This window comes from Lepisosteus platostomus, chromosome 6, assembly GCF_059453375.1.
Source record: "Lepisosteus platostomus isolate fLepPlt1 chromosome 6, fLepPlt1.hap1, whole genome shotgun sequence".
Taxonomy (NCBI): domain Eukaryota; kingdom Metazoa; phylum Chordata; class Actinopteri; order Semionotiformes; family Lepisosteidae; genus Lepisosteus; species Lepisosteus platostomus.
The window spans coordinates 20,901,002-20,928,867 of record NC_142616.1 but is presented as its reverse complement, the minus strand read 5'-3'; the positions used below and the strand labels follow the sequence as shown (position 1 = coordinate 20,928,867).

At 38.5% G+C, this 27,866-nt stretch overlaps 1 protein-coding gene across 1 annotated transcript; it reads left to right on the top strand.

Moving 5' to 3' along the window:
• Nucleotides 1–34: 34 nt before the first annotated feature.
• Nucleotides 35–27,800, top strand: fra10ac1 (FRA10A associated CGG repeat 1). The gene is made up of 14 exons (XM_088634728.1): nucleotides 35–132; nucleotides 4,493–4,572; nucleotides 6,779–6,874; nucleotides 7,001–7,046; nucleotides 9,288–9,364; nucleotides 9,810–9,893; nucleotides 11,854–11,938; nucleotides 13,665–13,710; nucleotides 21,877–21,990; nucleotides 22,561–22,603; nucleotides 22,749–22,864; nucleotides 23,347–23,394; nucleotides 25,052–25,136; nucleotides 25,682–27,800. The coding sequence occupies exons 1-14, from the start codon at nucleotides 103–105 to the stop codon at nucleotides 25,722–25,724; spliced, it is 993 nt and encodes a 330-aa protein (XP_088490854.1). The 5' UTR covers nucleotides 35–102; the 3' UTR covers nucleotides 25,725–27,800.
• The last annotated feature ends 66 nt before the right edge of the window (nucleotides 27,801–27,866 follow it).

Genomic DNA, 27,866 nt, shown 5'->3' with positions numbered 1-27,866 from the left:
GTCCACCATAACAACAAGGTTCTCGTCACGCCTTCCTACTCTGTGTAGTCTGTCGCATTGTTAACGTCACTCAAGTGCGCCTGGATTAGGAAGAAGACCACTATGGATGATAAAGCGTTGGATCTTGTCAAGGTATAAAGATTTAGGTGCTTATTAATGTGCAGTTTTTATTCTTTTGAGTGTTAAAGGCTTACTCTTTTGGATACAAAATTTATATTCGATGGGAATCTCTGTTAACAATATGTTACAGTGCTTTAGAACACATTGCTCCAGTCAGTGTAAGTGTAATTGAAAAACATGTTATTCTGATTGTTATTCTTAGAAAACACATTTAAAAATATATCGATCAAGGTTATAAATTGCTGTAAAATAGGCTGTTTTTAGTTTGGACCGATTAAGGTTACCACCCGTTGTCATGCCTCAAATTATAACCATACACTTACATTTTAGGGTGTTGAGAAGTTATTTTTATTTTTACCAATAAAAACTGGTAGAAGTCTCTCAATCGATTGGATCTTGTGAACAACTGATAAGTACTGTATCAAGTTACGTCTTTGGGAAGTATCCCCCAAGTCTGTGATAATATAGATTGATAAACTTATATATACCTTATATAAACCTTATTCAATAAAACTATTAAACGGTAATACCCGCTTGTTAATTAAGCAACATTTTAAAGTTACACAAATTTTATGTTGAGTTCGTAAGTACTCAACCTAATTTTTGACTTAACCCTGTCCATCATAGTCCTTAACCTTTCTTAGTATGTTAATTTATAATTCAGTGCTAGTTTAGTTCAGGTTAGGTCAGTTTATGGCCGTTTTTAAAAGATATCCAGTCTATTAAAGGAAATATTTGATCAGTGCATATGAAATTCTGCCTGACAGGTTTGCTCTCACCAATGGATGTCCCTACTTATTTAGAATATTATGTATGGAAATCTTGTTTGAACGTATATTGACAGTTGAATTAGTGTGGATAAGCAGAAGAATGATAGATCAGCTTTGATGATGCTTCAAGATCGGGAAAGCTGATCACAGCAGATAATGCAGCACACAGCAAGCTGTCTGATGGGATGATTTGTACAGAGACAAATCTGTTCTGGGACAGTACAAGAGAAGCTAAAATTAGCACATTACACTAACTACACTAGCACACTAACATTAACAAAACCCCATCTTTGCATATTGCAGTGTCCCAGTCATGAAAGTAGAATTTAGTTGGTACAGAAAAATAAAGCTTTAATCCTCTAATACAGTGATTTTTGGTCCTGATTCTGGACTGCACCCTTGTCTGCTGGTTTCAGTCACCAGTACTAACTGGTGCTTGTAAATGGTCTGCTTGCTTCATCAGACTTTTTTCTTCCCTCAGCCTTTGGTTTCATTATTTCCAGAAACAGCAGCACACAAACGTTTATGCAGTCTCTTCTCAACCCGTAAATTAGGAATTGTCTCCTTATATCTCTCCTCAACCTGCTTGCCATTCTTTCTGGTGCAACAGCTGAATTGATGATGAGCAGACGTAGGTGGAAACAGTACTGTATCAGACGGCTCTCAAATTGAGTAGGTGTTTTCCCCTGTGCTCAAGTCCCATTAGTTATAGTCCATCTAGCACACCTGAATGATGAGGACTTTGGCCCAGTTGGCTTTTTGAGAACTGAAATCAAATTTAAAATGGCTTGAAATAGCAAATTGAAGTAAATTAACCTGTCATTAAGTGGAAGCCAGGAAGCCAACCTTTTTGGTAGCATTTGATGTGTATATCTCCTTTTTTATTATACAAGAAAAATTGGATTGGATTCCATTTTAATGGCCCTCACATATCAGCATATTTTTACACCTTTTTTTACACCTCTTTATCATTTTATCTTGCTGTATGGGACAGTATAATGGTTCGTGATATTTCTGATTATTTCACATGAGTATGTAAAGTATTTGTGCACACATTTTCTAAATAGGTTGCACTGAGCCATGAGTGAAAACCAATTGTGTTTGCATCATACCATTTTGAGACACTTGGTCTCTGTATTGTATTGTCTATGTATGGTAAATCAGGTGTATTCTCTTTAATGCTTCAAAAATACTTGCATCAACATATTTCTAAGCTTTTATATATTGAGTACTTCATATTGCATACTTCAATATGATCAGTATAATCTAAATCATGTGAAAATAATTAAGTATAAAACCATCAAGGTAAGACATTCGATCACAAAATTTTCCCTGCTACAGTGTGGGAATAACTTCACATTACAGAAATTTGCTTTTCCGTTGATGTTGAGAAAGCTTGCCTTGTAAGGTTTAATTGTGTAAATTAAAAAATTAAATTATTGTACAATAATTAGTTTCTGTAATATCATTAGTTGCAATGTGGTTGGTAGTACTAAAGTAATTTGGATTCTTACGCAATATTTCTTTTTGTGTGTGAAAGATATATTAAAGCATTTAAAGCTCACACAGACTGCAGGGTGAGGGCCACCAGTTGTGAGTTGCAGAGTGATATGGCTGCTGGCAACCCACTGAAGCAGGTTGAGCCTGGTCAGTACCTGAATGGGAGACCTTTTGGGAAAAACTAAGGTTGCTGCAGGAAGAGGTGTTAGTGGGGCCAGCAGGGGGTGCTCACCCTGCGGTCTGTGTGGATCCTAATGCCCCAGTATAGCGACGGGGACACTATACTGTAAACAGGCGCCGTCCTTCGGATGAGATGTAAAACCGAGGTCCTGACTCTCTATGGTCATTAAAAATCCCAGGGCGTTTCTCGAAAAGAGTAGGGGTGTAACCCGGGCGTCCTGGCCAAATTTCCCATTGGCCCTTACTAATCATGGCCTCCTAATAATCCCCATATATGAATTGGCTTCATTACTCTGCTCTCCTCCCCACTGATAGCTGGTGTGTGGTGAGCGTTCTGGCGCACTATGGCTGCCGTAGCATCATCCAGGTGGATGTTGCACATTAGTGGTAGTGGAGGGGATCCCCATTACCTGTAAAGCACTTAGATTGGAGTGTCCAGAAAAGCGCTATATAAGTGTAAGCAATTAATTAATTTATTTATTAATTATATGTTCCTTATCTATTACTCTGCACAATAATATTGTATGATACACAATATTTCTACATACAGAAGTGGAAACCAGAATAGGTAAACATTTTTAATGCTTTGTTTTTACCTTTAGCTGAAAGCTTTGATAACTTCTTATGTTCCTTTTCACAGGAAGCACAAGAAAAGCATATCAATATTTTGAAACAACCTTTGTGCTGTTTGTTTAAACAAGCCCTGTAATATATATTGAACCATTGAAAGAAATGCTGAGGTCTCCATAAAGATTTAGAAGTTCTATTTAATCAGCATCTTCCATTTGCAGTCCGTGGGTTGCATTAATCATTTTAAAAGCTTGAGCCAAAACTTAAGCGCAAGGGGAAGACTTATAATCTGCACAGCATGAGGTTAGCCCCAATTGATCAAGAAGGAGAATGTTCCTGTCACACCAGAATCATTCCTGATGCAGTTTTTAAAGGCTGTGCAGTAAAAATAGCTTTTTAATAGTGTCATTGAAGACACTCTAGGGAACATCACAGATTAGAGTGTCTGTGATTTGCATGAATTTGTGCCGGATATTGCAAATCTGTCCTAGAATTACATATCTTCTAGAAGAGCGTACTCTGGCATTTCAAATCAAGTTTAAGACAGTTAATGGTCCTTTTTTTACATTAATTTTCAAATATATCAGCAGTTACATGCTTGATAGGTTGCATGTACAGATCACAGTGGGTGTGCCATTTCATTATCTCTGAAAGCCTTTACCCTCAAAGAGCTGTTAAAACTTCATTACTCTTCCAGAGCTTCAACCTCAGTCTTAACCATAATCCTGACCTTCAGGCCAGAAGGTCATGAAAGTGATGATCCACCCAAGCAAGTGAGTTTGAAACTCGAGAGGATGGGTTTTAGTTTCCCGTCGTTTGCTGAGGTGTTCATTCAAGAGCAGGGTCACCTAATTAACCCTGAGCAGATTTTGTAGTTTTCTGTAGATCCCATTGTAGACACATGCAGAATATTTCTTCTCTATGAATTGTTAGTGCTGGTCTAAAAATCTTCACAAAGCTCTGGATTTACATGCAAGCTAGAGAGGACATTGGGGTTTCAGACCACTGGGATTTTGGGGGGCCACCCGGTGGATCAAAGTTCCTTTTGCAGTTGAGTGTTCAGCACCATTGTATCAGGTTTACAACACAAACGTCTTTGGTAGAGATATATGACACATGGTTTCTTTTTAGAGACAGAACCATACCTTTTTAATGCAGGATTAGTTAAATGAGTTACAGCGGTGTGATAAGTGAATCATTTGTGGATTAGTGCTAAACTCTATAGCTCATTCTGAAACAATGTGCTTAGCATTAATACCTTCTGTTTCTCCCCCGAACTCGCTCTATTTATTATCAAAGGCCGCAGATGAAAAAGCAGGACAGAGACAGTATTATTAATAAATCTATTCCAGGTGCATGGAGTTGGAGGTTATGACTCAGACTTCAGTGAAGATGAAAGCCAAGGAGAAAAAATACAGTATGAACAAAAAAGGTATGACTTTGATTTACGCTTGATCGATCTCTTAGAAGATGACTGCACAATTTTAAAATGAATTTCCTCAGTCTGTTTTATCAATACATTTCAAGGCCGCACGGGTCTGTTTGTCTGCATGGCGTCAAGGAGATTCTGATAGTTTCATAATTTACTGCGTTAGCAAAATAAATATAGGAAACCTATCTGTGCTTAAGTATCCAGTTACTTTTTTATTTTGTTATATTGTCCGAGTTTCTGGAACCTGCAGCTGTATTGAGACTGATTATGGGCGACTGCCTTTTCCATTTGTTAATTAACACACGGTACAGTGTCTCACTAAAATAAATTGGTTCCCTAGGGATTAACATTGAGATTACTGTTTAGTTCAATTTACATTCGTCTGAACATGATGTTTTTCCAGTTTGCTGTGCTTTGTTGCAGAATGTGTTCAAGGTTTGTTCCTTGTCTGTAACACAGTTAACTCATCAGCCCAGCTGCTTTGTTCAGTGTTGTGGGTCTCTGGTTATGTTTGTGTCATGGGTCCTGTTCATTTACAATGTGAATTGCCTACTTTTGTATCATCCAGTTTGGTATTGAAAGCCCAAGTTTAATCGATTTATGTACAGTTCATGTTTGCTCTGGGGAAACTGTGCTTTCTCTGAGGTTTCAGAAGAATAAAATAACCTTAAGAACAGAAATTCTGCAACCAGCTTGGAAGATACTTATAAAGAAGACAATGGAGAAAATTAGCACTGTCATAGGACTTGCGTGCTCTGCAGTTTGGACTTGCATACCATATCGCCACAGGACAGCGTGTGCTCAAACAGTGCAGATTAAAAGGTCAGCTCAGTTGCTTACTCACACTTGAAACATCGTAAAAATACCATGTAAAGCAGAGGCAGAGTCACGTTTCAGTCTCACCCGATCTCAGCTCTAAAGGTCTCATTTCCCTGACCTAAACTCACGTTACTCCCCTCCAGTGCCAAACCATATACAAATACCAGCAAGGTAAATAGAAAAAAAAATTAAGTTGGATATTTAATCATTTATTAGTGACGCTAAAGTAACTATATAGATTTCATATAGATTTGTATCTATAAATATTTGTCTTGCAAGGAACGTCTTTCTGAATTCCGAGTCAAAAGAAAAGCAGATATTCAATATAATGTATTAAAACTGGTCTAACCGAGACCACAGTAGTTTGATGGGTGGAACACACTACTTTAAGTATCTTAAAGGATCACCGGACTGTCTTTCCTATTAGTGTAACTATTTTACTTAAGGATTCTCTTTCTCTGTATAATGTGGCCCCGACAGTGGTAGTTTTAGTGTATGTAAAATATTGTCTTCTTTATTTTGCTTATTCTTCCCCTGGACCGCAGGTGAACTTTGCTCCATGAAGGCGGTAGAACAAAATCTGTAGACGAATAAACAACATCGGCAGTTCTGTCGGTACAGGGGTATCCTTATAGGAATGCCCATAATACACCAGATCTGTTCTCATCATATTGAGAGAGCTTACGGTAGTCCTACAGTTTTTTTCATCATCAATAAAATTAAGTCTGATTTTAATCTAAAATTAAAAGGTTCATCATCAAAGAACATTAAATCTGCTTTTCCTCCCTCTACCAAACACATTCAAGGTAATATATGCAAATCATTCACAGCAAAATACACAGTATTAATACCCATCGGTTGACCTCACCTCTAGCAGTCATGGCAAATGAGACCTGCTACCTGAATTTTGCATTCCCATGCCTCTACTCACAGCTAGCCTCTCTGCTCTTTGTCCTTATGTAATGACCTCAACAGTAAGTCTCTGAAGTCTGGTCTCGTGCCTGGATGTTTAAAGTCTAAACACACCTGTGTTAATAAATCTTGACCAGGACTGTGAAGTAGTAGACAGCTACTGTCCTATGTCTCTCACAGAAATTTTGGAATGTGCAGTAGCAGCTCAAAAACGGTCTCATCTTAAATCTAATGAGCTGTTTGAATATTTGAAGTAAGGGTTAAGACAAAGACACACTACTGAAATAAACCCTGTTAAGGTATTTCATGATTTTTGTTATGGTTTCTGGGTATGGGTTGCCTGATATTCTTCTGGTCAACTATTAAAGATGTCACTTTTTGATAAGAACAAGAACACAGCTCTGGAGTGCAGCAATAAGGAGAAATACATTGTGTGACTAGCACCTGTAAGCAGTGTTTAACCTTGTAATTTTAGATTCCGTAAAGATGACCCCCTTCTGCAGAAGGCATTTCAGAGAGAAAAGCATGCTAAGCTTGCCCACAGGAATGTTGCGGCACAGGAATGGGATCGGTAAGTCTTACATGCAGTGGTGCTTCCATGTGGGAATGGAACATCCATGTTCAAAGTACACTGTAAAAATCGCACACTGTAAACTGCTGAATGTGGTTGATCAAATTTGAATTTCTATTTTCACAGGGAAGAAGCAAGAAACAGGCGTCACCACCTGATTTCAATGAATGCCGTATCCTTTCACTCTGGACACTGCAGTGAACATAAGAAAGGTTATAAAAGAGGATAGACCATCCGACCCATCAAGCTTGCTTGCTAGTAATAATAATAATAATAATAATAATAATAATAATAATAATTGCTTACACTTATATAGCGCTTTTCTGGACACTCCACTAAAAGTGCTTTACAGGTAATGGGGACTCCCCTCCACCACCACCAGTGTGCAGCACCCACCTGGATGATGCGACGGCAGCCATAGTGCGCCAGAACGCTCACCACACATCAGCTATCAGTGGGGAGGAGAGCAGAGTAATGTAGCCAATTCATAGAGGGGGATTATTAGGAGGCCATGATTAGTAAGGGCCAATTGGAAATTTGGCCAGGACACCGGGGTTACACCCCTACTCTTTTCGAGAAGCGCCCTGGGATTTTTAATGACCACAGAGAGTCAGGACCTCGGTTTTACGTCTCATCCGAAGGACGGCACCTGTTTACAGTATAGTGTCCCCATCACTATACTGGGGCATTAGGACCCACATGGACCGCAGGGTGAGCGCCCCCCACTGGCCCCACTAACACCTCTTCCAGCAGCAACCTTAGTTTTTCCCATGAGGTCTCACATCCAGGTACTGACCAGGCTCACACCTGCTTAGCTTCAGTGGGTTGCCAGTTGTGAGTTGCAGGGTGATATGGCTGCTGGCTGCAGGGTGATATGGCTGCTGGCTAGATAGAGAGGCTCTCATTCAGACGTTTCTGGAAAGGTATCGGCTTTATCAACATGTCCGAGTCCCCCCCCGAGTCCACTTGTTGCTGCTGTAAAAATGTTTACTAATGTAAGTCATTTTGGTTGTCAGCCCAGATTAGTGATGAAAGCAGTGGTGCAGTCTAATTCGGGGGTCATCATCTCTGGTTCTGAAAAGCTCCAATAACAGCTAGTCTTATACTGTTTTTTTTAAAGATTGGCCACACTTGTAAGCTATTGATGAATCAAGCAAGTAATTTGTTGTATTAAGAGAACTCTAGTCCTTGAGTGCTGAAGACTGTTTAGATTTTAGTCCAAAATGATCTGTAAATTAGCTAATTTAAAAAATCACCTGTTTCATTGATCACAGTGGAATTGTTTCTTATCTTTTGACATTGGAGGTTTAAAGGTGACCCCCAAGACCTGCTGGACTGGGGCTTTCCAGGACCAGGGTTGGACAGCCCTGGTCTAACTTAAGTGCGCTAACCTCTCACTTCCATTGTTGTGTGAGCCGTTCTGAAAGCCTTAGAGACTCAGCTATGCAGAAACACATTCGTAAGATGCTGCAGCCCTGGCTGTTTCAAAACATTGTGAGGTTCAGACGAGCAGCACCCTGTATTCTTCAAGGGAATTTCTGAATTTTTGACAGCAGTGGAACTGGTTGATACATTTTACTTCATCTTTCCATTCAGCTCACATTTGTGTTTTTTTCCCCTCTTGATCCATCATGAATCATAGGGTGGATTTCACAACAGATGGCATTGTTCTGTCTAGTGCGTGTCACACTGTTTTCACTTCATTTATTGGATTATCTCATCTGTTAGATTAGCTCTCTCCAAAGCAACAAATGGCTTTGCATTTTATTTTGCTGGGTTATAACGCAAGTATGTGGTTTCACTTACATTTTTTTACAGCTTGTTCATGAAAAACATAACATATTATGAGACAGATGTGTGTTCCATGACATAATATCCTGTAATTGCATTTCTGAAAACAATAGCTGTTGGAAATAAATTCAAAACAATCACATATAATAATTCCAAGAAAATCCTAGTCGGTTTTTACCTGCTAGGAACAATGAAGAGAGACCTGATTGCACATGATGAGCTAGAAAAAATGCTTTCTCTAGCAAAGTGCCTTTTATGATGTAATGCCTGAAATATATTTATGTATGTGCATCTTTAAGGAGCGCAAGATGAAGCATGTCTTAAAAATGAATTAATTGTCAGTTAATGTAACAGAATGAAAGGGTTTGCTCTATAATATCGTGTGTGGGCTGAAAGTCACAGAGCTATCTGTACAAGCTACTGTACCTATTTCTTAACTATTTTGAATATGATCAAATACAGTATGTAGTGACAAAAGAAGTCACCTGTCTTGTGGATGCTGTATGTCATCATAATTTTGTGATAGATGTGAAATATTGTGACTAGTTATAGTGTAGTTTCATTAGAACTGCTTTGCCTGCCGGTTTTACAGTTATTTTGTCTTTAATGAACTGTTATCCAGTATGACAGACATAAGAAGTTTGTGAGTGACTATATATTGTATTATGGTGGCAAGAAGGAGGATTTTAAACGTTCAACGTAAGTATAACTTCTCAAGTATTTGTGCACATTCCTGTTTTGAGTAAAGCTCATGGGATGAAAGACACTATACTGTATAAATGCAAGCTGGTATTATTGATGGCGGGTTTCCATTGGACACAAGCAAGCAGCTTCTAACAAATAGATTGCTTTGTGAACTGTGTTTAGAATTCTGCCCAGCAGCCTTGTCAAAAAGTTGATTTAACAGAGTCCTTTGTAGTAATGACCTCTGGTTGGACTATCAACTTTGTGGTTATGAACAAATGTCAATTTTTTTCTTTAATCCAGTTGCAGTATAAGACTGGCTATAGTTTTGGATTAGGTGCATGTATTGGTTTACATATAAGCACAAAATTATACTAAATCTGTAAAAAGGGACTGATTTATCAAATTTGGTGTTTGTTTGGTAATTCACTGTTATTGTACATTCATAATCTTTTTTTAGGGCAAATGATAAAACGGATGTAGATGTGCTGAGAGAAAACCATCGTTTCTTATGGAGAGAGGAGGATGAAGAGGATATGACATGGTAAACCAGCTGAGTATGAATCTCAGAATAGAGTGCCTGAAGGGAAGCAATGATTGTTGATTGATTAGTGGAAACGTTCCAACACAATTTAATTGATTTTGTTTTCTGAAGACATATGCATACAGTGCAATATGGTGGAAGATATTCATCCATTTCTTTTTAGGAATCCAAGCAGTGGAAATAGATTGGAAGTTGGTAAATTATATCTAAGACCTTTTCAAGTTTGCACCTTTGTGTGATATTTTTTTAGCCACCAAAGATAATGGGCACTTTAAGAAATGCATCCTGTCAAGCAAACCAAGTCTAAAGATGTTTGAGAAATAACTCCAAATTTAGTAGATCGAAATGTATTACTAATAGGATGAATCTATGTGAAAAGTCCATTACTGCTACAATCCACGTGGCTTCTTGACAACCATTTTAGTTTCTTCTTTTTTTAATGACAAGAAAAAAACAAAGACACACAAATATACATACAAATAGAGGAAAGAAAGACATCCACCGACAGAAAACAAAGTACTCAAATATTAATATTTAAATATCTTTAGAAAGCTTAAAAATAAAATTTTCTTAATTTCCATGCCACTAACCCTTACTGTTTAAAAATGTTTAACCAGTTAACTCCAAACAGTTAACTCCTGCATCCACCAAGATAACTGCTTGACAACCATTTTGTTTTCGCAACTGAAGCTGCCTTTGTCTTGGAAACTACTGCACACCATGACACATGAGGCAGATTCATGAACAGCCAAAGCTGCGTCTGATTTGCACCTCACGAGTTGTAGCAGTAGTATTCCTATTTGGCGAAACACGGCCTGCTGCCCAGACTGCTCCTCTTCAACGACTGCTTGTCCTGTTGGCAGCTGTCATTACTGGCAGTGCCGTTACTCTGGCGAAATGGGCCTGCTTCGTAAACCACAATATTGACTGCCATGTTGTTTGCAGATTTGAACTACTGTTGTCTTGGCTGCCATTGATTTGAAATATGACAGGTTTCATCCTTTATAAACCCAGATCAAGTCACCTCAGCTGCAGAAACCATGAACCATACTGCTAACTGCTATTCTTTTAAACTGGTAGGCTAATTAACTGCACACATGGTTGGAATTATTAATCCAACAATGTCGCTAAAATATGGTGAAACAGAACTGCATAAACCAAGATGACTTCCATTTTGATTCTCTTCTAATTATATCCTGAACTGCAAAATACTCCTAAGCAAAAGTCTTGGAGCCTTAATTCCAAACTTACTAGGTGGCATTCTAATGACTTCCTGACTGCTATTTTATTCTTAAAACTACTGACTATCTTAGGAAACATGACTCCTCTAGACTGGTATCTTGGAAGGTTTCATCACCCTAACATGCTTTAAACCTATAGCTCACATGTTGCAGGCCTGCAGTAGGTACCATGTTCTTGGTGAAACATGGTCTGTACCAGTAACTGCTCAATCCCCTGAGCTTTATCCCTACCGAAGTCTAAGCTTGGTGAGGTATCATTTCAGTTTTACCTTAGTTTACTGGCAGTTTACTCATTCTGTTAAAGCTAGTGAGTAGGGAACATCTTGGAAGCTTTCACACCTGCTCACAATTTTCTTGTTTTAATTAACAATTAGTTATAATAGTTCCATGACAGGTTTCCCTACAATAGAGATTTTTCAGTATTTGGGGACTAACATAAAACTCCTTCTGGTTACAACAGTCTCTCAGTCTGTATCCTGGGTCTGTTCAATTTCCATCTCTGAATGATGCTTAAGAAAATATTTAATAGTCTTGTGTTTTTATTCATTACATATTTCAACTACTTTCTTTAGCCGGAACTAAATATGAAATGTTATTGCTGACAATATATAAATATGTTTTCTCAAATACCATTAAGCTTGTTTCTGGAACAGAAGTTGCTGGTCAGGCTTTTACAAACAATTTTAATGGCCTGAATAATTGTTTTCTTTTATTGGCAGGGAGAAGGAGCTTGCAAAAAAGTACTATGACAAGCTGTTTAAAGAGTACTGCATTGCTGACCTAAGCAGATACAAAGAAAACAAGGTGTGTGCACTTTCTCTGTGTTGTTTGCTTTTTATGCCCTAGAGTATTGATTTCCCATCCTAGTCCCGGGACCCCCACACCTGCCGGTTCTTGTTTCCGCTGAGCTCTCAGTTACATAAACCCTTTTTGGACATTCGACCACTTTCGCTGTTTTGTGCTCTTGAACATATGGGAGGTTCCTTTTAACTGTTACATTTTATCAGGAGCAAAAAAATAGATGCACGCATTTGAATCAAGCAACGTGTTAGTATAATTAAAGGTTTAATTGGATAACTTAAGTCAGGATGTGAGGAACCCTGGGCTGGAAATGGGAAGCTGTGCTCTCTAGTTTTATTTTTTTTCTTATTATTGAGGAACTTCTTTTTTTTCCCCAACAGGAAATGAACTGCTCATGTTCGGAGGCCAGGCTGCCTAGCAGCTAGGCCGCCAGAATGATACACTGGGATGGATTATTCAATATATTTGTAACAAAAATAGAATGGTCTCCTGACCTATATATGTGTAAATTCATTAGAAAATCTTCATTTTATGAACTGCTGCGCTGATTAAATTTAAACTTTACAGGTAGCTGCTTTGATTTTCCCGTCCACAGCAGTCTTCGAGCTCCCTCTGGCCAGTAAACACCAGACTTGGCAGGTGTGATTCTGATGTCCACAGCAGTCTTCAAGGTCTCTCTGGCCAGTAAACACCAGACTTGGCAGGTGTGATTCTGGTGTCCACAACAGTCTTCAAGGTCTCTCTGGCCAGTAAACACCAGACTTGGCAGGTGTGATTCTGGTGTCCACAGCAGTCTTCAAGGTCTCTCTGGCCAGTAAACACCAGACTTGGCAGGTGTGATTCTGGTGTCCACAGCAGTCTTCAAGGTCTCTCTGGCCAGTAAACACCAGACTTGGCAGGTGTGATGCTGGTGTCCATACAGTTGGAGGAATGGGGATTCCCTATTAATCAACATGTCTGAACACCACAGATCTGTCCACAAAATTCGAAATCCCCTTGTTTTGGGAATCACTACACCATTTGACTTGAGATAACACCCAAACCTGCAGCTCACAGGTGCAGTGATATTTTATATGCCCACACCAGGCCATCACATGACTGGGAAATTGAATGCAGGATTTGTAGCTAATTGGGGATTAAGGATTTCTGCTTGAAAACCCTGGTTCAGATAGGACTGTAGCCCATATAATCACAAACTATTTCAGTGTTTACTGTTCTAATACTCCAAAAAGACTTGTATAAACAAATGGTGAGCATCTAAGCTGTGTATTGATTTATTGGGTCAAACAGTTTTCTCTGAAACCCATCGTACTTTTAATCAGACATATTTTCTTTTACTTTTTTGATATGTATTTGATTTTTTAAACATGTAAAGTTGGATATCATATTGAATTATGACATCAGAAGAATGTGATCTATGATTGTGTAGTCTCAGATTGACCCCTTTGGTTTTACCTGCAGGCAAAGTTGCATCTAGTGGAAAGAAGCTGTGTTTTCATACTACATGCCTCCAGAAGTTGTAAAGTGTGTTTTATGTGGTGTAAAATATATTTTAAAAATCATTTCAAAAGGTAACACTTTTTTATTTTACTGAGGCAAGACCCTGTGTTCTAGTTAAAATCCAGGGAGTGTGTTGTGCAGCTATAATATCACATTTATCCCAGTCGCCCTGTCGTGTCTTATTTCTTTATTGATTCTTCATGTGAAATGTATTTGTTCTCCCTGGCAGTTTGGATTCCGATGGCGAGTGGAAACAGAAGTGATTTCGGGAAAAGGTAAAACCCATATTATATTTATGGTGGATATTTAGCAAACTTTATTGCACAGGCTTAAGTGAAATGTTTATCGTTTATTCTTTGCTACCAACATCATTTATTTTCTTCTTGAATCAGTCTAATTAAATTCATTGTGAAATCTCACTCAGATTTATTTTTGTTCTAAGGGAGACTTGTTTGAAATCATCCTGTGCCTTGTGTTAGTCCTGTACAGTAGGTATTACAGATCTGTTGTTTTAACTAGACTGATAACACTGTGTGGCAGTGGTTCTAATGTGCTGTTGTCATGGATAGCCTGATTTTAATTTCAGTATTTAGCAGTATACAGGTCTAGGACTAGTTTGTGCATTTTTTTGGAGGTCGATCGGTGGTTTTGTGTGGTCTGTGCAACAGCCCTCAATCTCTAAACCACCTAGTCCTGAGCAGGAACTGCGACTGGCTGTAAGTATCCCACAGTGGAGATTATAAAGAGGGCAATGGTTAATGCTGTACAGCACCAATTATTATGATGATAAAGTCCTGAGAAGTTAAAAGTAAAATGACAACAACTACAAAAACTACAATGCAACCGCTTATTTAAAAAGTTCAAGTACAGTAGGTGGCTGCGTCAGCAGTGACACACGAAGAAGGCTCCACAGCCGAAACGTTGTTTCTTTTCTTCTCTTTTCAGCAGGGAATGCACCTTTACTTGTTCCTTTGCAGCCCACTTATTAAAAATATTAAGTATAATAACAAAATAAGTGTAAATAATAAAATGGTGCGTTTAGAGCTAATAAGCTTGGATGTGATTATGCAACTGAAAGATGGGTGCCGAACTTTGAAATGAATCACCCGATCCAGCCACACAGCTGGACCTTAACAAGCATTAATATTTGCTGCATTAGGTGTGGCTGAGAGAGGAGTTAAATGCAGAAGACGTGTGTTTGTGATTATGCCATTAGAGGGGGCTGCAGACCTGCAGACAGACCTGGAATGAAATGATCATCTGCGACTGCTGGAGCCCTCATCTCGAGGTTTAAAATCTAGCAGTTCACAATATACTGTTTTTTAATTAAAGAACCAATACTTTTTTTTGGTAACCATACCAGAGTATATACCCAAATCCCTGAGGAGTGATTGTGTAGTCACATGCTGTTCCATTTGAAGTGGTGGTCAGGATCCCTAGTGCATAGATGATGCAGCAGAAGAGAACTGTTTCTCACAAAACCAAAATATAGGTTTGGAGAAAACATCTAAAGTGATTTTGCTTTGTCAAGACTTTGATCCAAAGCAACTTAATCGCACCGGGTCAAGATGCAAAGGATGTATTTAATAATAGAACAATAAATCCACAGAAAACAGTAAGCATAGCATTAATTTTGATTGTTATTACTGTTACTACTTTGGTTCTCCTAATGATAGTATTATTTTGAAAAAGGAAGATTCAACAAGTCCTCAACATTACTTCAGATTTTGCATTTAAACATTGGTGGTTTTATTTTACATGTGCGTCATATGGTTACGAAATGGAAAGATCTGTTTCCTTCACATCCTGAAATATAACTGTTTAAGGTTTTCTTTATGTACAGACTGTTAAAACTACTAATAAAAAACAGGTATTGGAACTGTCAGAGGTTCTGAGTAGTTTTCATTGTATTACTGCCACAAAAATGATCTGTCACATTTGCTAAATCTCTATGTTCAAGTATTCAGTGCAGTACAATCTATTTTATTCTTGGAGAAGGTTATATCCTGGTACTGCTGAGCTTCTGCATTTCAATTTGAGTTAAACCTCAACTGCCCATTTGTTACCAGATTCTAATAAATGCGGATGGTTGAAGAAGGCAGTTCTTAGAACTTAAGAAACAAGATTAGGTTTAAATTTGAAGCACTGGATAGTGTTTCAGTTTAAAATGTGGGCAATTTGCCTTTTCCTCTTTCTTGACTCTTTTATTAAAAATGTCCAATATATAATAGAAAAGTCGAGTCCATATGGCAGATTTAGTAGACAACTAAAGGTCCCTGGATTGCGCAGTGACACTCCAGTACATGTCTAAAGATATTTTCTTCCCATTTTTTTCTATATTGTGTAAGATTGGTGGTTAAGTAATATAAGCCTCAGGGGAAACTAAAGTAGGTCATTAGAGTTTGAGTTCATGCAGTTCATTACTCCCAGGTGTTAGCAATATGGCTTTATAATGTTTATTATTAGTGTCACATTAAGCCGGTTTTCTGCAAGTATGTTGGATTGTTTTTGTTTTACTTTATTATATGGTGCAAATTCAATGTGGCTTTATATTGTGTTGATTTTTCAAACAAAGATGTACCATGTACTTCAATGTACCCTATATCTTTTCCGGTTTTAGAAGCCAGCATTGTGAAATTATCTCTGTAGGATACATGTGTACTATGATTTACAACCATACACATCTTACATTGGTCTAACATGATAATAATGAATATTTTGTACCTAGATAAACATGACTCAGCAGTCTTCAATATTATATTTCACATCTTGGCTTCCCAGCCCCCCAGAGATAAGTAACTGAGCTTACAGCTACGTTATGGATTTTATCCTGGTGTCAGCTCTGAGACCTTTCAGATTTCATGTTTTTTGGGGCTGCAACATTTAGATAAGCACATTTATAGCTCAGTTTAAGAACTGCTTTTAATGATGTTCTGCATTTTGTAAGGCAAGACAAAATACAAGTTTTCAAGGATTAGGCCTATGCTGTTGTTTTAGATTATTTTAGCATGTTTAAAAATATCGATCCTTGTTTTTTATAATCATGTTCTTATATATAATTTTACAATCATGTTCTCAGGATTGTATTTGCTCAGTTGCGGTGAATAGGGTGTGCTTTAGATACACACTTCAGCACACTTGTTATTGCTCTCAAGTTGGATAGCACATTTGGTAATGAGAGGTGTACTGTCTCTCCAGTTCCCAGAATACTAATCAATAACAATTAATTAATTTGATCAATGACTCATTGGAACAAACGATTGGTTAATAATTAATTAACTGGATCGATTAATCCCTGTGCTTTAGATCATTTTCTGTGGCTTTGATAAACCTTCTGTGTGGTGTTTAAATGTTTGAGTTGATAAATTCCACACTACTACAGTATTTAGCAATCTCTCTCATTTGATCATCCTACTACTATAGGTCCTCTGAGTTCCATTTCCATAGTTATTTAAGCCAGTATTCTGAAGGACAAGAAAATCTCTAATGGGAATTGCATTAACTTCTTACACCAAAATCACCTTTACTTCCTAAAGGCAATCGGCAACTGAATGCAGTTGAATTGACAACAATTCAGTGTGCAGTTGCAATTTGTTTTGTAGAGCTGAGTTTTTGAGTTTAGGAGAACAAAGACTCCCATTGCATAGAAATTTGGCACATTTCCGGTTGTTAAAATTGAGCTGATCAGGTAGACAGAAATGCAGTCTTTTTACCTTTCTTTGTTATTGTTCACACATCTGTTCAGAATTGCCTGAAATAAAGGTAACACATAAGGAAAGATACAGGATAAGAGTCAGTAAAATCTGGAATGCACATGTTTCGTAATGACGTTTTTATTTGGTTGTATTTCTTTGGTTGTATATTTATCAAATCTGAGGAGGACATGTAGCATACATGGTCATTTGTTTGATTCAGTGGTTTTGGCCTTATTATGCATAACAGTATGATAATTTCTAAAACAGCAGTTAATACGATTTGTGAACCAGGTATCAAGAGTGCTCCATTATTGCAATACCTAAATATTATCAGTTCATTTGAGATCATGAAGGTAATTAAAAGAAATACCCTGGATGTTTTCAAAGTTTCTTGACAATATCCTGACATCCACACTCTTATTGTCTTCCATCCCATTGTACTTGTAGGTACAGGACTTCTGCATTAAACTGTGTTTTGTGGTTAGGTAATAAAGCAATACAAGTCACACACTCATACTGACAGGCTTGAACGACTTCCTTTCAGTCAGTGCCCTGTTGTGACTGCTCTGAAATGCTGTAGGAGAGCAGCTGGACTCAGTCCTGCCTAGTTATGCCCTCTCGTAATACTCTTAAAGCAAGATTTGTGAGCATCACACTTTTGAGCCATGATGCTTGCAAACCATATGCTACACGACATTTTGCTCCTTCATAAGCTGTGACGTGTCTGCTGACGAACTGAGTTGTGACCTTCTTCCTCAGCCCAGACTCAGTCTGCAGTAAATTCACTGTGATTGTCAGCTATCCCTCTGTGCCTTATTATCTGGTCGCTGTTCAGCGTCAGAGGCGAAAGTCATGTCACGTGTGACATGTTGTGATATGTTATGTTCCTTGAGGGAAAACCCCAGCTCTTTGCATCATTTCCAGATTGTAATGGGATGATATGATTATCGTTGAGATTTAAGGTTTACACTAATGTGTTTTGGGCACTCGGCTCAAGACCTTTGTAACATATTTGATGGTATCTGAAGATTAAAAGTTACTTTACAAGTGATTTAATTCTTTAGGGAAACCCCACTCTGATATACGTCATTGGTGAAATTAGATAATTGGCTAGGGAGAGCACTAATGCTGTTGAATGGCAGGACATGCCCTGAATTCATTCGTAGCCAAAGTAATAATTTTCAGTATACAGTATACTGTACTGTGGATAATGGCTGCAGTTAATTAAAACAAAGTAATCTTTGATTCAGTTTCAGCTTTGATAATTAGATTAGATCATTAGTTCAGGTCAACTATAAGATGTTAAGAATTATTTCATTTAAATGAATAACCTTTCAGCCTTGTTATAGGTGATAGACTATAACTTTATTACAGACCTTACTCAACCCTTCCAATCTGTGACCTACCTTCATATTACTGTGTAATATTGCCTTAAGCTAGCCATCCATCCATTATCAGACGTCACTTGTTGCTGGTCGCCATAACCCAGAGCATGGTCCAGCAAGGTGTGTACACAAGCACAGAGACACACCAATTAGCTTGGCCAGCGTGTCCTTGAATACTGTAAACTGGTCCACCTAGCAAAAGGTGAGAAACACATGGGGAGAAATTGCACAATCCATAACAAATTAACTTAGTTCAAGAATCGAACCCACAACACAAGGGCTATGGAGTAATTGGGTTAAATGCCATGCCACTGCGCTGCCCTGCCTTCATCAGAAAGTGACAGTGTTGGGGGAGAAAATGGATTTAGGTACGTCCTGAGCTGCGATCAGTTGATCGCAGTGAACTAAACGTCTGTGTTTAAATAGGAAATGTAACACTGCAGTGCTGTTTTCGACTGTGTGGTCAGGTTCAAATTTGAGGTTTAAAGTAAATAGAGCTGGATCTTCAATGTGTCGATTCAGTTAATAATTTATTAAGACAACTTAACTTTCTTTTGGCACTCATATCCTGGCATTAGCACTGAAAATAGTACTGGTAATTCAAGCTAGGCTTATCGAAATGCTTTGTTTTTCGAACTGTCATGATTGTTCATAATTATAGCTTGCTCAGAAGTTAGGACAGAAATAAAACTGTTACTTGTGTGGGCAGAATATTGCTTTTATCTTATTCAGTCAGAAAGATACTTAATAATCCTTAAGGCAATGAGTGAGATAAACCACATTAAGTGTGCAAGATTTCATTTTTAGAATCTGTTTTTAGCAAAGCCTCAGAAGATGTGCTACTGGAGAAAATGCTCTAGTGCCCTGTAGTTGTTGATTTCAGTTTGAAGCTTTAATGAGACGGGCAGTTGCAAGGTGTAGGGTTTCAGCCCTATGTCTGTGAGTAAGACAGTTGTGATTCTGTCACATGTGATGTACGTTGCTTTAGATGAAATTGCAAACCACATTAATAAATTTTTGTTAATTTTTGTGTCATGTACAGGAGATAGTAATTGGTATTACACTTGTGAAACACAGGAGGGAGTGCAATAGCACTTGGAACGTGCTGCCAGACTGTAGTTTGTATGTAAAAACTCTTTCTCTCACACCAGGATTAAAGCACAAAAACGAATGTGGTAGAATTGCATGTAGTGGCTTTAAATAACATAGATCTTTAAAAGTTTTTAAGCAGAAATTTTATTTTTATTTCCCCTTTTCTCTCCTTTCCTTTCATCCCTTAGCCAAGTATAGGAAGGCAAGTCTAAACTTTTGCACAGAGGTGAACATGTTCATAAGCGTTTCCTCAAAAATCCTGAAAGAACAAAGTAAATCTTCTTTCAGATGTAGTCTGAACCTATTATACAAATATGTGCTTTTGTATAATGTTTTTGTATATTATCTGTCCACACTTGCCATCGTGGTGGTACATATCATGCCATTTAAATATTTTATTTCCAGTATAATCATATTTGTAAACACTGTATATCACTGTGGGTAAAGGCACATGATAATTTTGGAAAAGTTAATTTATCATTCCTTTAGATGTTTAAATTGACCAAATTTGCCAAGAGAGGCTGTGTCAAAAACCTTTTTCACAATTTGGTTTAAGTCTATAGTTATTTATTACAACAGAAGACTCACTCTGCCCTTTAAATTCTGTGCTTACTGTATGTTTGGCAATAGAATAAGGAAAAAAAAACTTTGGTACTGATAAGGCCTAGTTCATATTGACAAGAGAAGATTCAGGCTGACTCAGATTTGTAGTCGAGTGAAACATGCAAAACTCAGTGTGTAAGTGCAGAAGTGTCCACAGCTGAAGGCACCTCCTATACAGTATGTACTGGGTAAAAGTGTCAAGTAGTAGGGCTTTTGCCAGCATTAGGCCTTAGTGCTCTATGGCCTCAGTGGACTAATCGTTCTGTTCACTTACAGTAATTTGATTTGCACCCCGATCACATTTCTTTTGAAATCACCTTTAAAAACACACTGAATCTGATGCTAGGTGAACTAATTGTAGCTGAGAACTTGAGCTAGAGTGGGCACCAGCAGATCCTTTAGTTACCAAGTTTGACACCAGTGGACAGGCAATTGTTATGGGTAGAATTCACCATTTGTTAATCAGAAACTGTCCAAAAAGAAATGATTCCAAATGCTTGAGCTGAGCTTCTAACATGTCCTAATATCAATTAGATTGATAGTCTTGCTGAAAACGTCTAACAGAAAGTGTTCCCTGCAGCTCTTTCTTTTGTCACTAGATAATTCACATTTGAGATGAGCCTCATTTATCTGACTTTTAAATATCCTCAGATGTAGGCATGAAAATAAGAGAAACCACTGTAAATATTGGCAAAGAGGTAAGTTTTTATAACATTCGAAGTCTTCAAACACAGGAATGTGTTTACCCAGGAAAATTGAGCAACATCTCACCCGAAAGTCTGCACTATGCTAGGTCTGGGCTTGTCTGTCATCTGAAATCACAGCAGAAAGAAGAAACACGTGATTAACAGAACGATAAATCAACTTAATCTCTTTCTAGAAATGGCTTTCCTACTTGCCAACTCCAAGGACATGTATCTGCAGCTAGATAAAAAAATAAAGATAAAGAGAGCATGACAGATATATTCTATGAAGTATGGAAAAGAAGCAATAAATCACTAATGTTAGAAGAATTCTGATACAACAGCCTGAGGAATGGTCTAACGATTATTTAAAACTGAGCAAACAATTTCTTAATATGGAGCAATCCCATGTCAAAAGATTAACAAATTGTGACCTCGCTGCCACAAATATTTTTTTATCTGTAAAAACCTTTCAAAGTGGTTAGTTACAGAAGGTTAGGTCACATGGTGTTTAGTACCTGTTACATCTGACATTTGTTTTGTAGACATCTCTCTTGGTGGATTTCACTCATACTGTGGTACCCCTGTTCCTGCCTCCTGCCACATTAAAAGTACTGGCATTGACACAGTTATGCTGTGGTAACACACTGTATGCGAAGGGGACCCTACCAAGCTGAAAATGGAACAGATGCCTCACGCATCACCCCCAGGACAGAAATCTGACACAGTGCTTTATAATACAGAACATCTGCAGACACAGCAGCCCTACTGCACCAGGACTGCACACCCCTGCTTTAGAAAGTCAACAAAATCTTCCGATGTGTAAAAAGTGGTTAAAATAATGACCACATTCCTTTTTCATCATTTTGCTAGGCTGTTTGGGATTTATTTGAGTGGAATCGAAAGTAGTAGAGTATGAACCTGAGTTCCGTAACCTGGCGATTGTACTCCTGGTACTCCGTTAATGGACGTGTGTCTCTCAGGGCAGTTCTTCTGTGGAAACAAGCGGTGTGAAAAGAAAGAAGGCCTGAAAAGCTGGGAGGTAAACTTTGCCTACGTTGAGCACGGGGAGAAGAGGAACGCCCTCGTGAAGCTGCGTAAGTCTGCCCTGGGCTCACGAGGGCCCGGCCGTGCGGCTCTCTGCTCCGCGGACTCAGGGATAATCCTGTGGCTGCTAATCTGTTCTCAAGTCGCTGCAAGGGGCAAATCCAGTTAGCGCGTGGCCTGAGAATGGAACAATTATTTCAAGTAAAGTCCTCCCCCTTGTTTTTGAAATGACTTTATTTCTGGGGTTGAGTCCTCAGAAATGTTGGTGGGCAGTGACTGCGATTCTTGTTACTCCCTGTTTGACTGGGTCTCAACTTTATAGATACTCATGACTGCTGCATGAAAAAAGGTCTGAATGATTTGCTACATACTTCATTCCCCGCTGTTTTCTCTCAGCAGACCCAACTGATATTTACATAACTGTCAGTTTATATGTTGCAAATTTCATAGGTCTTTGTGAATACTAAGCAGAGCCTACACTTTTAAGTCTTAATGCTTGTATTGATACTTAAATATTCCATTTATTTTAGTTTGAAACATCTTGCCATATCTTGCTGTATTTCTTCCAAGTGAGAAAAAAAGTGATGAGCTTAGTTTTTAACCTTTTGCCTTTTTTTCAGGGCTTTGCCCAGAGTGTTCCTACAGGCTTAACTATCATCATAGGTAAGAGTGCTGTTTCTCAGCCAGTACTGTCAGCATGTGTTGGAACTACAGCTAGACTGGGTGCAATATGTACAGTATACATAGTAATTGAAAGGAGATTTGGACAAAAAGGAAAAAATTGAAAATTTACTCTTCTTATTTTCAGGAGGAAAGAAGTTAAGGCAAAGAAAAGACAGCAAACTAAAGACAACGAAGAGGAGCCTCAGTTGAAAAAAGCAAAGTCATCCCTCTCCAGAAAACACAGACACAAGAAGAAGAAGGGTAAAGGGACAAGACTTGGTTTGCATACTGTATATACGAGGTTAAGTAGCTGAAGTTGTAAGTACAGTAGATAACTGTAGAAAGTGCTAGTGTATAACTGCCTGATGTTTGTTCTCTTCAGTTGTGAGAGTCGTTTAAGGACACAGAAGGGGACAAAGGGTTAATTGAGGTCGTAGAGCTAGAATAGTAACCTACGTGCTTTTCAAGACTTGTGTCAGTGTGAACTCTGATAGGGATAAATATAACCTTTGGAAGTGTTCAGCAGCCCTGCAGTGCCAATTACCCAGGTGCTAAGTTAAGAAATTAATTAAGGGACATGGACACTGCTTAAATATACTGTAACTACCTTAGAGCTACATTATTTAAAATAAAACCTAATTTAGTGTTACTAAGAATCTGTGAAGCACCATCAGTATCACTTGCCATTGATATGTTCCCAGTAGGATAAAAAATGTTCAACCTGGTGTTCCTTTCTATAACAGAAAAGCACTCCTCCAGAAGCCCACAGGACTCAAGCAAATCAGGTGAAGGTATGTGGAGATTCCATATCTAGAGACTAAGAAGCTGAGAAACAGGTTATGGTGTGATACCTCACAGCTAGAGACTGACTGCCAAAGAAGCTGTGAGCTCTTGGGTCTGCTTTGCATGTTTCTTAAAGAGTTACTGATCAACAGAATTCTAACGTCTAAATCATATTACACACCCTGATGACATCCAGTAACAGGCATTTAACTGAAGCACAGAATGTTTCCTTCACAAGTGTTTTCCAATTGTTAAAAATGCTTTCAAATTTGTTTCAAGTTTTGTTTGTAAAACGTTGTTTGCAGAAAGGTAGTGGGATTTATCTGACTGACAGCCATCAGCTCTGTCCAGAATAATCACACAAGCTGCTTGTGCTTCTTCAAGGCTTCCCTGTCAAGACTGAGCTATAAGTTCATCTCCTTATCTAACAAGTCCAGATATGTTATCTTGCATTAGATGACTGTTGCTGTAAAAAAGCTATGCTGCCAGTTCTGACTGCTTTAGGGTGCATTTTTTTCTCTTTGGGGATGAGTGAGTAGCTCCTGACAGGCCTCAGATCTTTAATGTTTTATTTGATCTTTTTTTGGACACTTTACATTCTTAAATCGAGCAATGATTGACAGTACCAGCTGAACACTTACCATAGGTATAAACAACTTTCTCCTGTTTCTCAGTTGAGCAACTAATGCTAAGAGTGTGTAGAAGTGTTATGCTACGGAGGTACTTGAAATCCAGTTTCTCCCCTGTAAAAGCTATTAGATTTTTATCGGTAGAGTAATGGAACCCATTGTCCATAAAATTAATGTGAACATAATGTGAATATTTAATATGGTTATGCACGTATGACAAGGTCGTAACTGAGCCTGCTACCAAAGGTGTTATTGACGGAGATGGGGAGTTAAGATGTGTTGGCTACAACAGAAAAAAATAATTTCACACTGAAAAGCAGAAAGAAAAAACAATGTTTTGGCTATTGAGCTTTCTTGGTGTGTGAGCCTAACCACAGGAAAGCAACCTGAAGGAGGGTTAAGAGATATGTTGTGTGTCTTCTACTTTCTACTTTCCAGCATGGAATTTAACATTTACTTGTTATTGAGGGTAGCCTCCTTGGAACATGGATAACATTAACACAGGTTACAAACAAGAGGAAGCCACTAGGCCCATCTATCCCGTTTGGTAATTGATTCAGTGATCTCATCCGGTCATTTCTTGAAATAAGCCTAGGTTTTAACAACATGGCTGGGTAGCTTGTTTTGCACTCCCAGAATCCCTTTGTGTTGAATTCTTTTGCGGCAGGCGTCCCCTGTCTTTCTGGACAGCAGAATTCTGTCAAGGGATGGGCTCTGTGTAGCTCTGAAGCTGGAGCTGCCCGTGAGAAATTGTGTACAAGTCCCAACTGTGTCAGGGCTACACTGTTTACACATGGAAGAGTCTGCACTGTCTAGTTCATAGTGGATGGTGAAAAAATTAAACATCGTATGGAATGATCGCAATTATTCTTCAGTAGATGACAAGTATCCCTTAGAAAAAGAGTTACAGTAGCTGGACCAACAGTACAAATGTATTTCTATTTATGAATTTGCAGCAATATATAAAAGAAATGCACTTTTTTTCATCTTGCTTTTCCAGTTTTGCTTATTGTTGCTCACCTGATGTTCAATGTAGGTTCTGAAGGCAGTGATGGAGAGGAAGGTCCATCTGATGGAGATTACTGGAAGGGTCCTGCTCCAAGTATGGAGGAGAAGTCAAGGTTGGTTAAAAGCTATTCATTGCCTTAAGGTCTCTTAGTTTCATGAGTAGGGTCTTCCTTCATACTAACCTAGAGAGCTAGAGAAAAGGCTCAGTGAAGACTGGCGATGTGCTGCCCTGGTTAATGGTACAGTGCCAGGAAAGTTTGTGGACTTTAAATGTAATTTTATGGGACTAATTTCTTCTTATGATACCCGTTTTAATCACAACTGGTCTTTGCTCAAATAACCAAAAAGGTCTGTATTAACCAATTTATTCTGAGACACAGTGGTCTGTGAAGTAGAAATAATAATAACTGAGATTCAATTTGTGAAAAAATAAGTGAACCTTTTACTAAGTTTTACTGATCACAGTTAAGGGGGTGATTAGAATCAGGTGGTTAACTAGGTGGGAAACCAGTAAGGACTGAGTTTGGGTAACCCTGTCCCATATAATGATCAGAATATCGTGGTCATGTCTACATGAGTATAGAATTAATGAAGCATAAATTAATGTTTAATTTTCTATCATAATAAAGTTCAAATATGTACGTTCTATATCTTGCAGAGAGGAAGAATTTGATGAGTATTTCCAGGACATGTTTCTGTGACAGACTGAGGATGGGGTTCTTTTGATGAGTATGAAGGGTAATTCAAATCAACATTAGAAGAGAAGAAGATGAAATCCATAAGGAAGCAATTAATTCTCTTTCTTTATTGGGCAGTTTGTACAGTTCCTGAAATCTCTGTACTTTGGGATTTTAACAAGAACACCCATGACAGCTGACCTACTTATTTTTGCTTTTTCGGATGTTCTCCAAGAAGAAACCATTGGTGTCACTTTGGATTGTAATGGAGAGAAAAATTTCATGGCAGACGTATGTTGTGAACTCTTATGAAATTGATTTTTTTCACTTTTACGGTGGATAGACAGCTTCTGCAGTTCTCAATAATTTTAACATCAGAGGGAAGTGAAGCAAATCTGCTCTGTACTTTGTGCTATCCAGATAAAGCATAGTATGCCTTAGAGGTTAAGATGTGGAGTGAGAAGGTATTAGACTATAATATAATAAACCATTTGGCTCTCTAGAAGTAGATGTTACTTATTTCCACAAATTCAGTGTTTTTCAGCTGGAGCACAGTGCTGTGCCTTCAGACATAACAAGTGTGATGTGGAATTTTTGAAAAGTCATGTGTGTATGAGACTTCTAGACTTGGGTATGGAGAGGGGGCAGTATATCTCTATAAAGTTCTATATTTATATGAGTGTACTGTGGAATGGAAAACATTGAGAAAACTTCTCTAACCCTGTAAAGTATTGTTTAAATCTCTGTAAGGAAGGTGCAGACTCGTACCCCGATCCAGGAACGTGAGAGAACCCACTTGCTGAGCGAGAGACAGCCGAGACCCAGGGGAAACTGCTGACAACTGAGCAGTGTGCTGACAGAGAAGAGCCAGGCAGAGCAGAGCGGGGAGCAGACACAGAGAGCGTGTTGCTGTAGCAGGCTGGCGAAATGGGCAATCACAGTACAGGGTTGTTATCCAAAACAAGCGAGGGTCGCAACAGGGCAGACACTGTAGCGAAGCACCATGGGAAAGTCCGGAAGATCGGTCAAAACAAAGCCTAGGGGTGATCAGGAAGATGAGGTAATAGCAAGCAACCAGAACTAGGGAAAGAAAGAAACGAAGCTTGAGGGGCTCAGTCTCTAAACTCAATGACAGATCCTCAAGCTCTGTCAGATCCTGCCGCCTACGGGGTCCGCCTGATGTTGTCATATGTCTGCAAAAAAAGGTCAGAGTATTTAAGAGCACCTAGAACGGGCATGATCAAGAACTCCTGGCGCTCTGACTGGGGGATTAGATTCTGCGGCAGCCAGCGTAGAGACACAGGTTGATAATGACGTAACCAACAGTCGCGATTCAGCTAGCTCGCCCCGCACACCATCAGCTGGCAAAATTTAAGTTAATACTGTATTGTACTGAATACTGTGTATGTTCAGGATATTGATCCGAAACTGTTTTATAGTGGCAAGAAGGCATTTTGTATTCCCAATTTAAGGCAAAGAGCCTCAAATCGGCTATAGAAAAGATTGTGTTCCTATTATAGGTGTCTTTGCATATACGAAAATAACTTCTCCTATGTGTGTGGAATAAGTGGTAGTGTTACAGGCACTATACAAGCAATATTACAGGTTCAAGGAACTGTAGGTAGTTTTTAAAGAACAATGATCTAGTGTGACTAGCAAAACCTTGGCCAAAATCTGAACCTAAACACACAAAGATTTTTCTTTCTTTTTTTTTGCATTTTACAAAGCACAAGTTCTAAATAATGAGAAAATACTGCTTTGTGAAAGGTCCCATTTTGTAGTCGATAACATCCCTCCCCGCTGCCACCGGTACATGTGTACCAACATTTACCCATAATTTTCGCCTTACTTGCAAGTAGCAATCCTGATCCTCATACTGATGTGGTGGCAACTACCCTTTGTGTTATAATACCTGCCGTTACCTATCGACCATATAGCTACAAACTGTTGTGTAAGAATTCTCAAGGTAGAGCTGCGCAGCGAGATAGCAGCTGATAGTAACTACAGTCGAAGCAGGTGTGTTGGTATGTTCATTCAAAATGTGCTGTGCTTGTGCTCTATAAACACAACTGAATAAATTTACAACATTGTGTCTTCAAATTGTGTCTTTATTTGTGTTCAGTTTACATCTTGTGACACAAACATGTAACATTTTGTTTAGACATG